Below are 15,234 nucleotides of genomic sequence, written 5' to 3'. Positions count from 1 at the left end.
ACATTAATGTTACGGTTTTTACATTTCCATTAGCAAAACTCAACCATGTTCTGCATAGCCAAAATCATTAGGATTCATGAAAAATGTCGCATAGTTTTCGATGTCAAGATCTATTATTAGAGTTGTTTTTTGTTGTTTTTTTTACAAAGGCATAACCACTTATCAAGGCCCACAGACCACTCGAGGATAAGGGTTAAGTTGTTTTTTGTTTGCTTTAAACTCAATTTCCCATTACTAATACAATGATGTTATATTACTGATAAAATGATATTTATTAGGTTGGTGCAAAAAGAATGTCGTTTTTAATCAGCTATATATATATATATATATATATATATATATATATATATAATGTGTGTGTAAAAAAAACATTATTTTTTGCACCAACCTAATATTTATTAAACAAAACTAAAGTCTACATGATCTAAACAAGTGTATTTTTATGTTTGGGAAAATATATTCACATGAGTTTATTTTACAGTAATCCTTCTGATCTACATCTGGCATCACTTGAAATGAATGGCTCTCGTCTTCAGGAGGCCTCAAGTTTTGACAAGCTTCTGGGCTTGAATATTACTCCTGATCTTAAATGGAACACGTACATCAAATCTGTTGCCAAGGCCGCTGGAAAAATGGTGGGATCCTTCTATCGGTCCGGTAGATATTTCACTGCTGATGCAATTCTCTATCTATATAAGAGCCAGGTACGTCCAAGGATGGAATACTGTTGCCACATCTGGACAGGAGCTGCTAGAAAGGACGTCCTGCCTTGATAGAGTTCAAAATAGACTTCGTAGCCTCGTAGGAGATGTCCTTTTCTCTTCCCTGCAGCCACTATCTCACAGAAGAGATGTTGCGAGTTTGTCTCTGATGTATCGTTGTTTTCATGGAAAGTGTTCGACTGAGCTGCAGTCTATGGCACCCACTCGCCAAACTTTCACAAGAAACACTCGTCTAGCTGTAAACACGATCAATAATTCCCCTCTCTCTTTATCTGCCTAAACCTAAGCGTAGATTCCATGAACAAAGCTTCTTTCTTAGAACTGCACGCCTGTGGAATTGTCTTCCGTTTTTCTGCTTTCTGGCTGACTACAACATGGTTGTGTTCAAGTCTTACGTAAATAAATTCTTGATGAGCCGTTCCATATAAGTTATCAAATTTACCGAATTTTCATTAGTAATTATTACTATATTGTCCAATTTCTACTGTACACTCTTTAACCCTTATCCTTGAGTGGTCGCTTGGTCTTGATAATGTGGTGATGCCTGTGTAAAAAAAAAATCCGAAGAAAAAAATAAGAATCTGAATATGGAATCGTATCGAAATCGAAAATTTAGAACAGAATCCGTAATTGTATCGCGGTGGGGAAAATTATATGTATCATCCAATCACTACATTATTTGGTTTTGGTCTATGTTTTAAGAATTCATTTTTAATTTCTGTAATTAATCGTAATTTGCAATTAACCGAAACCTTCAGAAATTTCTTACTTTACTGCCTATGTATTTTTATGTCCTACTCTCACAATATTGGTTCACTGTCACGCTAATATTAATGTCTTTTCGAGAATTTAGAGAAAGAGTGACTCTTTTGTTTACCGTTGCTATCTAATAAACATAATACCTGTACTCAACACAAACGCCTATGTTGATTTGATTATGCAAGAATTGTATCTTACTTTTTTTTTTACACTTGTCTTATTGTTGTTCAAACTGGGGATGAGATATTCACTCGCATACGAAAAATCTTTTAAAGATTCTATCCGTTCGTTTTAAGTGTAATTAATTGTATCGCTCTTGCAGTTGATTCACTAGAAATATTTGCAAAGTAGTTTGTGAAATTCTTTTTTGCGCGTCCGGTTGCTTCTATAATTATTAGAATAATACAAATCTTCCAAATTCTCTAATTTCTCTTCATCCCGTACACAAGGTCTTGGCATCTCGTTATCTTTTCCCTTTCAGTATTTTTTTTAGCCCAGCATCATTGGGGACACTAACTAAGGTTGCTTCTTTCCCTTTCTTGTGCCATAAAAAATATGTCAAGTGTAAAAGCTTTGTTTTCTAGGTACGTAGCTGTATGAATCGCATAGTAATAATGGATGGTTCATGACTTGTTTTCGAAGAGATATGTTACAGTTTATGAGTTTTCAAATATTATATTTTTTGAAACGGTTTACTTCTTTACACGAGATCTTGGTATTTAATCTTTCCCCTCACAGCTTTTTTTAGTCCATCATCATTGGGGACACTAACTTTTACTAAGGTCGCTTCTCTCTAATTCTTAAATCATCCTATTTATATAACAATGTCAGATTCAACAGCTTTGTTTTCGATGTATGTAGCTATAGAAATTGCCTTGCAATAATAGATGGTGTATGACCTATTTCCAAACATATGTTACAGTTTATGAATTTTCAAATGTTATTATATTTTTTTATTACACTGTTAACTTCTTTACAGTTTTTTTTAACCCATCATCATTGGGGACACACACTTTTGCGTCTCTCCTATTCTTGTCTTATATAACAATGTCAGATTTAAAAGCTTTGTTTTCTATCTATGTATGTAGTTGTAGAAATTGCATAGTCATTGTGGATGGTATATGACTTATTTCCATATATATATATATATATATATATATATATATATATATATATATATAACTACTTAATTTACTCACATAAAATTAATATACGAAAGTATAGATTTATGCGTAAACTTTAAGTATTTACTTCAAAAGTGCTCAATACGTAGGTAGAGCTAGTTAGTAAGTTATAAAGTGTATATGGCGATTAAGCTACACTGAATATTCCGCGTTTCATCCACTCTAGGACTATTCAGGCTTATATATATATATATATATATATATATATATATATATATATATATATATATATATATATATAGGGTGGAACGATAAATTGTCGCTCTAGAAAGGACGATATGATTCCATTTCCATTTAATGAAAATCTGTGGGGGGATGTTGTTGCAAACCATCTACCAGTTGGCCAATTGTATACACATCCAAAGAGAGATAGGAAACTTCTATTATGTCTGAAAATGACACAATTTTCAACGAGCAAGATCGAAGATGTGCCGCTGTAAAAATAATTCTCTACCGATTCAAGTTTTGACTAAAGCAAATCCAGTTAAACTCAAAGTTTCTGGCTACGGTTATGCTCTTTGGTGTGGTTTTAAGTTAAAGTTCTTTGTGTGAATTAATCTGTCTCCTATTATTTTAAAATTTTAACAATAAGTATTAGAAATCAATTAATAAATATTTCTCGAATTCCAGTTTCTTTGGAGTCTTTTAAAGATATTGTGTAGGTGGAGGCATATTATCAGCACAGCCTACCATATAAAAATTCGAATATTTCAGATTTACATTTAATTTAAGCCATAGTGAATGGAGGTCAAATCAGCAAGACTTTTATTGTTTTCTTAATGGCTCTTCGGGGACTTAAGAGCTTTAAATTTGAAACATTTTACAAAACTACTCGATAAGAAAAGAAAAAAGAATAACTTGATTAGAAAAAAGACAAACGTAATTGATAAGAAAACCCACATCTATGCGATATAAAGAATAGAAAAGTAATCGATAACCGAAGAGAGGGTAAGACAAATCTTTGCTGATGAAAATCTAATTTCTAGATGTGACTATTCCTTTATTATTTTGTTATTAGTTTTTTTAAAGATTTTACTTCCTCTTTTAAACATCAAATTTTATTTGCATACGTAATGATTAGGTCTGTGACAAGAGAATATTCTTTTCATTATTTTGAGTACATATCAGTTAATATCTTGTATATTTTTAGATAGAGTGGTGTGGTTATCGATTGATTAACTGTGTCTAACTGTGTGGTATATATATTAGAGAGTCAAAACAATGATAAGAATATGCTGTTGTCATATCCCTAGTAATCATGCATATCGCATATCGCGAGACGAGTTAGATACATTTAGGTTCATTTTTTATCATATATGTATATATATATATACATATATATATATATGTGTGTCTGTCTGTATGTTTGTATGTAAGTATGTATGCATGCATGTATATGCGTGTGTTTCGCCTCATTTAGTTAAGATTAACAAGTATTTATTTATATTCTCTTACCTGAAAGAATCCCTTTATTGCCGGAATTGGGAACTGTCCATTTTGCCAAGAATTTCCCTGTTCAGAGGAGAGACGCCAGTATGTTGTGTCGCTGTTATTAGATCTAAGAGAGACGCTTAGACTTCCGACCTGACTGCCCTTCATGAAATACCAGAATCGGAAGCACGATAAAAAGCGAGCATTAACGAGTTGTTGGCTTATTAATCTTACACGATCCCCGGGTTTTGCTGGACCAGATGCTTCGAGAAAAGCGTACGCTCCTTTAAAAATAAAGAATCGATAACATTTTAGTTCAAGACTTCCTGCTATGTGAGTTAGTTAGACTAGGAACGATATTTTAGTAATGAACGCTCATCTATAATCCTATTATGCAGATGCAGAGATGCATTTAAGCATATACTTCAAAATTCCGCGCGATAGATGGAAAGAATTTTTTTTTAACTGAGACATGAAATACAGATAAATCTACGAATCGACCAACATATGTACGTAGGTCATTCAATAACTAAGGTTCCTTTTTTGGTATAAGGCAATCTACTACAGATTAAAGTTGACATTTTTTCAAATTTTTATGAGTGATTAGCAAAGATGCTCGACTAGGAACCATGCTTCAAAATTAAAAAGTTAAATTATACGGTTTTTGGTTGCTGAAGGGTGCTACCCAGTTGAAATACGTAGGAGGATGTGAACTGTGTATAGTGTTAGATATTTTAATGTGTAAAGTGAGATAAATTATTTAAAGAAGCACGGGGAATTGCTGAGAATGAAGACAGTCCTGGGAGGCCTAAAGAAATGTAATTTTCTTAAGTGATTCAATCAATCAATGACTTCACTTGGTCTGACAGAAGAACAGTGAACGATATTGCAAAGATTTAGAGGTGATCCGTTGGTACAGAACACAAATTTTCCATGATGGCTAGAGAGCACAAACGGAGGAGAGTCAAAATGTCCCCGCAGTCTCGCTCTCTCGCTATGAGAAAGACGGTGCAGATGATGGTAATATGTGACGAGATATATATTGGAAACTAAAGGCCCGAGTTCAAACGGCAGTTCATGAAGTGGGAGCATGTAGACTCTTCTGTGAAAATGTTCAAGTTCAGCTGTCCATGAAGAAAGTATGCTTACTTTTGGGGTTATATTCAACGCCTCATCACTATTTAATTCCTTGAGAAAGGGAGCAATGCGAACAGTGCCAACTACTGTGAACTGCTGAGGCAGGTCAAGAAAAACATAAAGAACAAACGCAATGGTCGTCAGTCATAAGTTAAACATCTCTGATCAGTGAAGGTGGAGATCAAAATTTATAATTAATTATATGTTGCAAACCCCTATCTATTTATATGTTTATGTGTTGCGTGCTCTTGAAACGCACGGTATTCTTTCTTTCACTTTAGGAGTTTTTTCTTAATTTTCTAAGTAGTGCTCAACTTTAATTTCTTAAAAAGCCTTTATAACTTTAATATTTTCAACTACATATTGACAACTATTTTTATACCTAAACGCACACACACACATGCACACACACACACACACACACATATATATAAATGCATATATTTCCAGAGATAGTCTCGAAATAAAGACGAAACGTTGATGAATACATAACTTGGTTTGTTCCTTTTTATTTCTCTATATTCTTATATATATTGTACATAAATATGTAACATAGCGCGGATGTGCGTAATCAGATGCATGCGAAATGACGTTACGTCAACTAAAATGACTATAAAGAGAAGAAAGGGGCGTATCACGGAAGAAACGTGAATGATGTTCGCGATCATGTGCGAGGTGTAAATGACGCTGGAGAAAAAATGTCGTTGTATAAAACACAAAGCGAGTTGAAGTTCTTCTCTCTTCTTTGTCTATTTTGCGACGGAATATACAACGACAACGTTAGCTATATACATATATAATACAAACACACACACATATATATATATATATATATATATATATATATATATGTGTGTGTGTGTGTTTGTATGCGTATAAAATAGGATATCGAAACCTGTATTTGTTCAATATCTTTTGCGTTGATTCGGTCTTCGCCCGATTTCCAGGGGATTAATGTGGCAGCACGTGTACAACATGTAGCGATGTTTAACAATTTTTTATTTTGCTCAGTTTGAATGTAAATGTACAACATGTAGCGATGTTTAACAATTTTTTGTTTTGCTCAGTTTGAATTTAAATGTACAACATGTAGCGATGTTTAACATTTTTTGTTTTGCTCAGTTCGAATTTAAATGTAAACATGTAGCGATGTTTAACATTTTTTGTTTTGCTCAGTTTGAATTTAAATGTACAACATGTAGAGATGTTTAACAATTTTTTGTTTTGCTCAGTTCGAATTTAAATGTACAACATGTAGCGATGTTTAACAATTTTTTGTTTTGCTCAGTTTGAATTTAAATGTACAACATGTAGCGATGTTTAACAATTTTTTATTTTGCTCAGTTTGAATTTAAATGTACAACATGTAGCGATGTTTAACAATTTTTTTATTTTGCTCAGTTTGAATTTAAATGTACAACATGTAGCGATGTTTAACAATTTTTTTATTTTGCTCAGTTTGAATTTAAATGTACAACATGTAGAGATGTTTAACAATTTTTTGTTTTGCTCAGTTCGAATTTAAATGTACACCATGTAGCGATGTTTACTATTTTTTGTTTTGCTCAGTTTGAATTTAAATGTACAACATGTAGAGATGTTTAACAATTTTTTATTTTGCTCAGTTCGAATTTAAATGTACAACATGTAGCGATGTTTAACAATTTTATTGTTTTGCTCAGTCCGAATTTAAATGTACAACATGTAGCGATGTTTAACATTTTTTGTTTTGCTCAGTTTGAATTTAAATGTAGAACATGTAGAGATGTTTAACAATTTTTTGTTTTGCTCAGTTTGAATTTAAATGTACACCATGTAGCGATGTTTAACAATTTTTTTTTGTTTTGCTCAGTTTGAATTTAAATGTACACCATGTAGCGATGTTTAACAATTTTTTTTTTGTTTTGCTCAGTTTGAATTTAAATGTACAACATGTAGCGATGTTTAACAATTTTTTTTATTTTGCTCAGTTTGAATTTAAATGTACACCATGTAGCGATGTTTAACATTTTTTGTTTTGCTCAGTTCGAATTTAAATGTACAACATGTAGCGATGTTTAACAATTTTTTTGTTTTGCTCAGTTCGAATTTAAATGTACAACATGTAGCGATGTTTAACATTTTTTGTTTTGCTCAGTTTGAATTTAAATGTACAACATGTAGCGATGTTTAACATTTTTTGTTTTGCTCGGTTTGAATTTAAATGTACAACATGTAGAGATGTTTAACAATTTTTTGTTTTGCTCAGTTTGAATTTAAATGTACAACATGTAGCGATGTTTAACATTTTTTGTTTTGCTCAGTTTGAATTTAAATGTACAACATGTAGCGATGTTTAACAATTTTTTGTTTTGCTCAGTTTGAATGTAAATTACAATCGATGAAACTGTAAAGATTTTAATTGATATGTTGTCGACCGGATGTACGTAAAACTGTACCAGATTGTTCACAAATGTAACTTTATCTTAAAAAATCTGAAGCGACTTTGTGCGTGTAATGTTTTTCGTCTTGTGTCGGTTCTCGTCATATTTTGCGTATCATTTATACATGTATATGGAAGAGAAAAAATAAGGAAAAGGGAAAAACCATTACCAGATGGATTTCCCTTCGTGTGGTCACTAGTGGGTCCTGTGGATGGTGTCGGCGTTTTTCCACTGGCGACTACCCAATCTATGTGGTTGGCCGGATCATTTTTCCAGTGACACAAGTTCCCACGTTCAAAATCACAAACCCCTAAAAGAAAAAAAAAAAGACAGCGTTGAGATAGAGTTAAACATGACTTATTACGTTGATTAAATCCATGAAACTGTAAAGATTTTAATTGATATGTTGACGACCGGATGTACGTAAAACTGTAGCAGATACATCACAAATGTATTATGTCTTATTGTTATAAATTCACGAACATAACGTTTGTTGAATGTGTTTGTCTTTATCTAAAAATTGCATTAGGATTCACATAGTATTTGCTGCGGTAGGCATAATAAGGTCGTGAATGAAATATATAATCGTGTAAAGACCATAGTATAAAATAATTTATATATTTATAAAAGCAAGAATGTGTGTCTTAGGACATGTCTTAACTATATATTCAATATGTCTTTGTTTTATCGCTATTTCCATGGCAGGTGCTCGTCTGAGCTCCAATCCCTCGTCCCCCCTCGCCAATCTTTCACGACAAACACCCGTCTGGCTGAAACTACTGCCAATAATTTGCCCCACTCTTTATCTGTGCCTAAATCCAAACGTAGATTCCATAAGCAAAGCTTCTTTCTTAGAAGTGCACGCCAGTGGAACTCTCTGCCGCTTGCCTGTTTCCCACTTTACTACGACTTGGACGTCTTCAAGTCCAACATAAACAAACTCCTGACAAACCGCCCCCTTAAGTAAGACACTCTATCAAAACCCCCAATACTAATGATTACTACAATACTATCTCATTGATTACTGTACACGCAATAACTCTTATCCCTGAGTGGCCTTCGGGCCTTGATAAATGGTAACTCCCATGTAAAAAAAAAAGAATTTTGGATCTACGGACTTGCAATTTGCTATATAGCGTATTAAAACAGGTAGAAAACGTTTTAATCAGTTTTCAATCGATAAAAGGGCTGCTAAGGGGTTCACATTGAAAAATTGGTACTTGAGGTCATCGGATTTTTATGTGTGTGTCCACCGTTTCACACAGTTTGAAAATCTTTTTAAAGATCGTGGCAAGTCGGTCTAATGGTTACCGTACTTGATTCTTTAGGTTTTGTTTTCGATCTCATCTCGAGTATTTTTGTTTTTACTTAAAAGAAGTGAACTATTTAGAAAAAACATAGCCAAGACAACGAATGTGAATTATTGGCAGCAGGAAACGAGCTTGGGGTAGCGTTTTCTGCGAGTGTGGTCACAAGTCCGTCATAAGAATACACAGGAGGGTCACAACAAAATTTATAACATCATTCCTTTAAATAGGTTTTGGTTGTATATCTTCATGCTTGTAGAAAGACCAGGATCAAATCTTCATTTATTAGTTGTATTGCTTACCTGGTTTGGGACAATTTCCATTCGTAAAAACGATGTCATCAACGGCCAAAGCTCCTGCGAGATTATTACTCGAAGCTTTAAATGTGAACTGTGATTAAAAAATAAAAATAATTACTTTTATTTACTGCAGGGCATTTGTTTCAAACATTTCAATAATAATAATAATAATAATAATGATAATAATAATAATAATAATAATAATAATAATAACAACAACAACAACAATAATAATAACAATAATAACAATAATAACAATAATAACAATAACAATAATAATAATAATGATAATGATAATGATAATGATAATAATAATAATAATAATAATAATAATAATAATAATAATTTTATTACGGATAATATGTATGAATTACATTATTAATAGCCATAACAAAAACATAAGTATTAAAGATAGTGCATACCTTTATATCTGGTAACGTTGATGTGGTTCATAGTGTCATCTTAGAAAATACTACTCTAATTTTTTTGTGATATTCCCGATTTTATACTGTGGCAAAATATAAAATTTTCTTTTGGATCAAGATTAAAGTTGCAGGTTTATTATCGTTTGCACAGTTAAAGTTTCAAAAATTCCCTTCTATACAATAAACTAAACCCAAGTTATCGCCAAAAGTCTGACTTTCATCTTTTTCCTCAGATTGACAAAAAAATTAAATCAGGTTCAAGATAGACCATGATATTTCACCGTGATTTACAGATGATCTTATAAGTGCTTTTAATCAATGTTAAGTGAAATATGTTTGAAGCAAACTACAAAAAGTCATGCGAAGAGACATGTGTAAGCCATTTATATCTACATTCAATCTGAATGTTTATTCACGGCCATTTCAAACCTGAATATCATAGTAATCATCCCGACTTCCTCTAACAGGCTATTCCACAGAGCAAAATCACGGACATAGAATGCTGTCTTTCTCCTACTGACAAAAAGAACCAAATGTGGTGATGTTCACCCATCGCCCCCGAATAGGATTGTGATTATGATACTTATTTGGTCAAAAATGCCTCATTTTTCCGATTCGAGCCCTGAAGTATTTCCAGCATTTAAGTGACCTATCGAATAAATATGCAGCAGAGGTGGTTACCTTAATGTCTTTTCTAATATCACGTTTACTCTTACATTCTTCAATACGTTCACACTCAACAACTGTGGCCGCTTTATGGCTTGCAGCATGCCAATAACCTCTATTTTGGGCTTAGATTTTCTCCAGATTAAGAATACAAGCCGAGCTCCCTGAACACCGACAAAATGTTCTTAAACATGTTTTGCTGTCCTACGTGTTTTTTCTTGTGGTTAGTTCACTGTGAAGAGACTATTTTGGACGGTTCTGAATCTGGCATGCGGCATATATACCCGCCCAAAGAATCTAGTACTGTTGCAGGTTCGGTTGTGGTAAATTCTCTGTGTTTGGGATCTTATCTTGCCATGATTTTTAGCAATCCACGGAGGTAGTTGAGACTAAACTGGTTCAGTTTCTTAGCGTGTTTTACATATACGGTAAACATCTAGCAGGCGTACATGTGAATAGTAAGAATCTCAGCTTTGTATGCCTTAAGTTTGGTCCGCAATTGAATTTTTTCTACACTCCCATGCAGTGGATCAGAAACGTCACAACGCAGCACTTACCTTGATAATTCTGCAGTCATCGTCTATGTGTAGTGTTACTGGCAGAATAGCGCTACAGCTTTAAAGTTAGTTCAATGAATTGAGATCTGTTTGTATTATTGTGATTAATCGGACAATTACTCTCATCTTGTGTGTTATTGGCACAACGTTTCGGTCGCTACACTCTGCGACCTTCTTCGGATGTTGAGTACATGTTTCCTTTTCTCTACTAACGAAAAAGGGGGTTAGTTCTGTATTGCAAGAAATCGAACCGTGGGTTTGAAGGTGGGTCCGTAGACCATAAAGAAAGTTCAATCTTCAAGGGTCACTAAGATATATTTAAGGCTTTATTATGACTCAATTTTTCGGGATATCTATGCTAATTATTAATATTAGTGAAAAATGTTTTACGGAACAGAGGATAGATACTCTCGCGTATTTTCGTTTTTTTTTTTTTTTGTTTTTTTTTAAACACAATGGAAGGGTGACAACTCCAAGGAAAGAAGGAGTTTGTCAAGTTACCTCCCTCGGGTTGGGTTTATGTTTTGTTATTTCTTATTTTTTTTCTCCTGTGAATTTTTAATTCGGGGGATCAAAATGCAATTAAGACGAATGATGTTATTTTCAATCACATGTGACACATCTTTAAGTTTTTTGGATCTGCAATATTTCTTCTGTATTAGAATTGAATTGAGATATATATTTTTTGGGGTATCCGTGGAGACTGCAGCTTGGCACTGGAGTTAAAGTGATCTTCTATTTCTGTAGCAGGTCTCCTAGCATGCGTAAATTAAACTATACTAAATTAACTTTTAAACTTTTCTAAGAAAACAAGTTTGAAAGAAGGAATAACAAACACCTTTCCCTGTATATTACAGATTCACATATGTTTGTTTAAGGTTTCTCCTTGACATTAGATTTAGAAATGCTGAACAAAAGGGAGTACAGTTAGATATTCCTCAACCCTTTTTTCACTATAAACTTATCATCGGGCGTGTATTTTATTAGAGAATTTCTATTGGTTATTAATGTAGTAGTTGATGTAGACGATTTTCGTCGGAACGAGGATGACGATCTAATTATCCTGGAGGAATGATGGATTATACGCGCTGAATTGTGAAGCATGAGTTGCGCAAGCTTTAATTACTTCTTCTATATATGGACATTGATTAATTCAAGTGGCAAGAAGTCTGGGACAAGTAGAAACAATGTCGCGATAAGCGTAAAGCACATACAACACCATCTTAGTACTGACCAGGCTCAACGATGCTTAACTTCGTTGATCTAACGAAACTGATGTGCCAACTTGATTATGCTGTAGTACTATTATAGGAAATCACGTAACCACAAGTTTTATTTTAATAAATTCTGCAGGAAATATCTCTCCCTTAGTATTAGTGTATAATAAATCCCATTGGATTGGTATGCATCAATTTTTTAAATTAACCGACTGTTCTGTTTACATGATTGGCTCCTGAGTTCGTGTCTTTTTACGAGGCGAACATTTAGCTCCTCAAAAGCATTCATTCTGGATTGAGACCAATATAAAAATCATCTCCGCCTATAAGTGTTTCCCTTCACTGACAAAGGATAGAATAGACACTACATATTGATCCTAACCAGAAGTCCACTCACACACCTGGATTTATTTCTCGATGTTTATGGCATAATGCATTGTTTTCTTTAGATTTTTGACACAACTATAACTACGTTGGTACAAGTTAAGCAACGATTACCTATGCCAGTACTAAACGGGAAACAATTTAGCTAGGGTAGGGAATATAGTAAGAATATCTTCAAACTCAAATTTGAAGTAATCTACAAATGAGTGGTGTCGACATAAAAAATGACCCAACGATGTTGATACAACGTAAAACACAGAAACAACAAATATATTATTTACATGATTTTAATTTAACTGTTTCTACACGTTCATCTTTTATGCTGCCTCTCTTTCCCCTCACTAATCCTATTAGTTGGATATATCGCAATACTAATGTCATATCCACTGCCATTTTTAAAACGTTTCGGTCGATATTCAGGTGTATTTTGTCGAACGCGTAAATATTTCTGTCGAACTCGGGAATTTGGACGTACTTTTAAAGGAAACGCTTTGTTTACTTCACGGGAATCGCGTTCCCTTGTTCTGTTAACCATAACTGAATTGAGGTCCTAAGTAATTTTCGATCACACTGAGAATTGAACTTTTAACCTTCAGGTGAAGGTCGCTTTTACAATTGATTTTTCCAAGTAATCTAACCACTACGCACGGGTCCTTGCAAAATAACCAAGCCATCATCTCAAAAATTTAGAAACGTACTATCGTTACTAATGCTATCTCTTTTCTTTGTGTTATTATTGCAGGTGTTATTCAGAATTGTCTGAACTATTCATGATTATTTTTTTCTAGCTCGCATGATTCGCGGTTTGACACCTCGTTACGATACACTTTCTATTTCAGTAGCTTCTTTTAGAGACCTGCAAGCTATTAGAACTCTCTTCCTACTGAGTGTTTTGCTTCTACGTTTAGCTTTGGTATTTTCCAAGATTACAGCCATCTTCGGTTCGTTTAGATCCTGATATCAACTGGCAGCGTGCCATGCTTGGAACGCTTTGCAAAAATAAACCTGAGATTGCTTTTTTTTCTCATTTAAATTGTTGTCACCTCACAACGTTATGGATTATCTTCTCACTGGCCTTCTTTGACAGCGTTTTGACGTATTCAGCAAACTATGGGAGATATCGGACTTAAACCTTATTGTTAGATACATTTGGTTGGTTGCTTGGTTAGTTGTTTTTGTTTTACGGCATGTCAACCTTTTTTAGGTCATTTAATGCCGATTCCAGTGATTTTGAAGAAAAAGTTTTTAATAGAATATATATTTTTTTTTCAAGCCAGTTTCTATTTAACCCATAGTACTACCACCCGGGGTCCAAGTGGACCTGGGAGCAATGGCAATTAAAGACCGCAAGCTGGGGCCTCGCCATTGGATATAGTTTAAGGTCATATCCAGGACTATGGTACATTTGTGGGAATGGAAATTCCCAGCCAATTGATACACAGACACAAAACAGTACTCCCAGGAAAAAACTCGATTATCGCTCCTTAACTCTGGTAACACATGCTTGACCACCAGAGGGCAAGATATACGTCACTTCCTGTTTCTTATATTTCTCTCTATTTCACGCTGGGCCCTCAAGCAGTCAACCGCTCTGGTGGCATCGGCCACCAACCAGCTTACTTGACGAACCTGTCAGCCTCTCATCAATCGCAAGTAACGTAACTCATCTCTCAACGAACTCTTATTCTTTCTATCTCTTTCTTAATATTTATCATGTAAATTTATATAAATAAATTGCATTCTTTCGCTGATATATACCGGTACGTTTTCGTCATCATTATGCGACCTTTTACTTTTCAATCCTTCTACCATCCAATACATTCACCATACACATGGGGACGGGATCGTCTATCACACAAGACGACCATCCTGTCATTCCCTCTACAAAGTGGTAGACCGCCGACGTGATTTTTCAAGAATGGTGATCTAACGAACATTTCTCATAAAAGGTTAACAATCTACGTTCTAAAAACATTTTAAAACGTTCTCTCTGTCGCCAACGAAACACATACCGATATATCGTTAAATAATCAGCGAAATATGCATAAAAAAAAGAAAAACAAAACGCATTTAAAAAAAGAAGAAAAACACCTTTTCGTCGCATTTTCAACGTTACGTCCAACACACGTGCGCCAATTATCTATTGTCCGCCATCTTTATTTTATAACTAAAATGTAAACAAATCGCCTTTGAAAGAAGAAAACAAAAAAAATTATGACGATCATTCTAATTCCGAGTCTGATGCGGTTTTTTTACATATCTATTTGCAGCTGATTTTTCTTCAATTATTTTAATTAGAATACGCAACCTATCGTTACGAATCACCTTCGATCATCTAGCCATCAGCGCATTATCCGCACAGAAATATTTATGTTGGGAAATCTGATAAAGTTAGTCCCTACGATAAAAGTTAATTTAAGAACGAGTCTAACGGCCGTATCATAACGGTACAAATTAGATTTGTTGTTTTTGTAGAAATGTCGATACTTATCTAATTTATGACCTATTAACCGGTAATTTCGTGTCGGCATTTTCCGGCAAGTGGAGTAAGCAATCGAAAAATGCCGATTCAGCTGTCTGACAAGTTGCAATTAAAGTGTGACATTTATGAAACTAAGAAACAAATGAGGAACTGAAAATGACCCAACACGCCATATTATCATCATTATCGCAAAATCCCCGCTTTACCTATTTTAAGAAAAGCTTTTGAAATAGAAAGCCTT

At 34.0% G+C, this 15,234-nt stretch overlaps 1 protein-coding gene across 1 annotated transcript in view; it reads right to left on the bottom strand.

Moving 5' to 3' along the window:
* The window catches only part of LOC145292799 (MAM and LDL-receptor class A domain-containing protein 1-like), a 99,535-nt gene that overhangs the window by 47,405 nt on the left and 36,896 nt on the right, over positions 1–15,234 (bottom strand). Inside the window, exons 6-8 of the mRNA XM_080138838.1 lie at positions 9,266–9,353; positions 7,826–7,966; positions 4,121–4,380 (exon numbers count right to left, since the gene is read on the bottom strand). Coding sequence (XP_079994964.1) covers positions 4,121–4,380; positions 7,826–7,966; positions 9,266–9,353 — 489 coding nt within the window. The remainder of the gene's footprint in view (positions 1–4,120; positions 4,381–7,825; positions 7,967–9,265; positions 9,354–15,234) is intronic.

This window comes from Euprymna scolopes, chromosome 14 (assembly GCF_053919585.1).
Source record: "Euprymna scolopes isolate OS-2025 chromosome 14, ASM5391958v1, whole genome shotgun sequence".
Taxonomy (NCBI): Eukaryota; Metazoa; Mollusca; class Cephalopoda; order Sepiida; family Sepiolidae; genus Euprymna; species Euprymna scolopes.
Note: the sequence above shows the minus strand (reverse complement) of the source record. Positions and strands in the feature narration are given on the sequence as shown.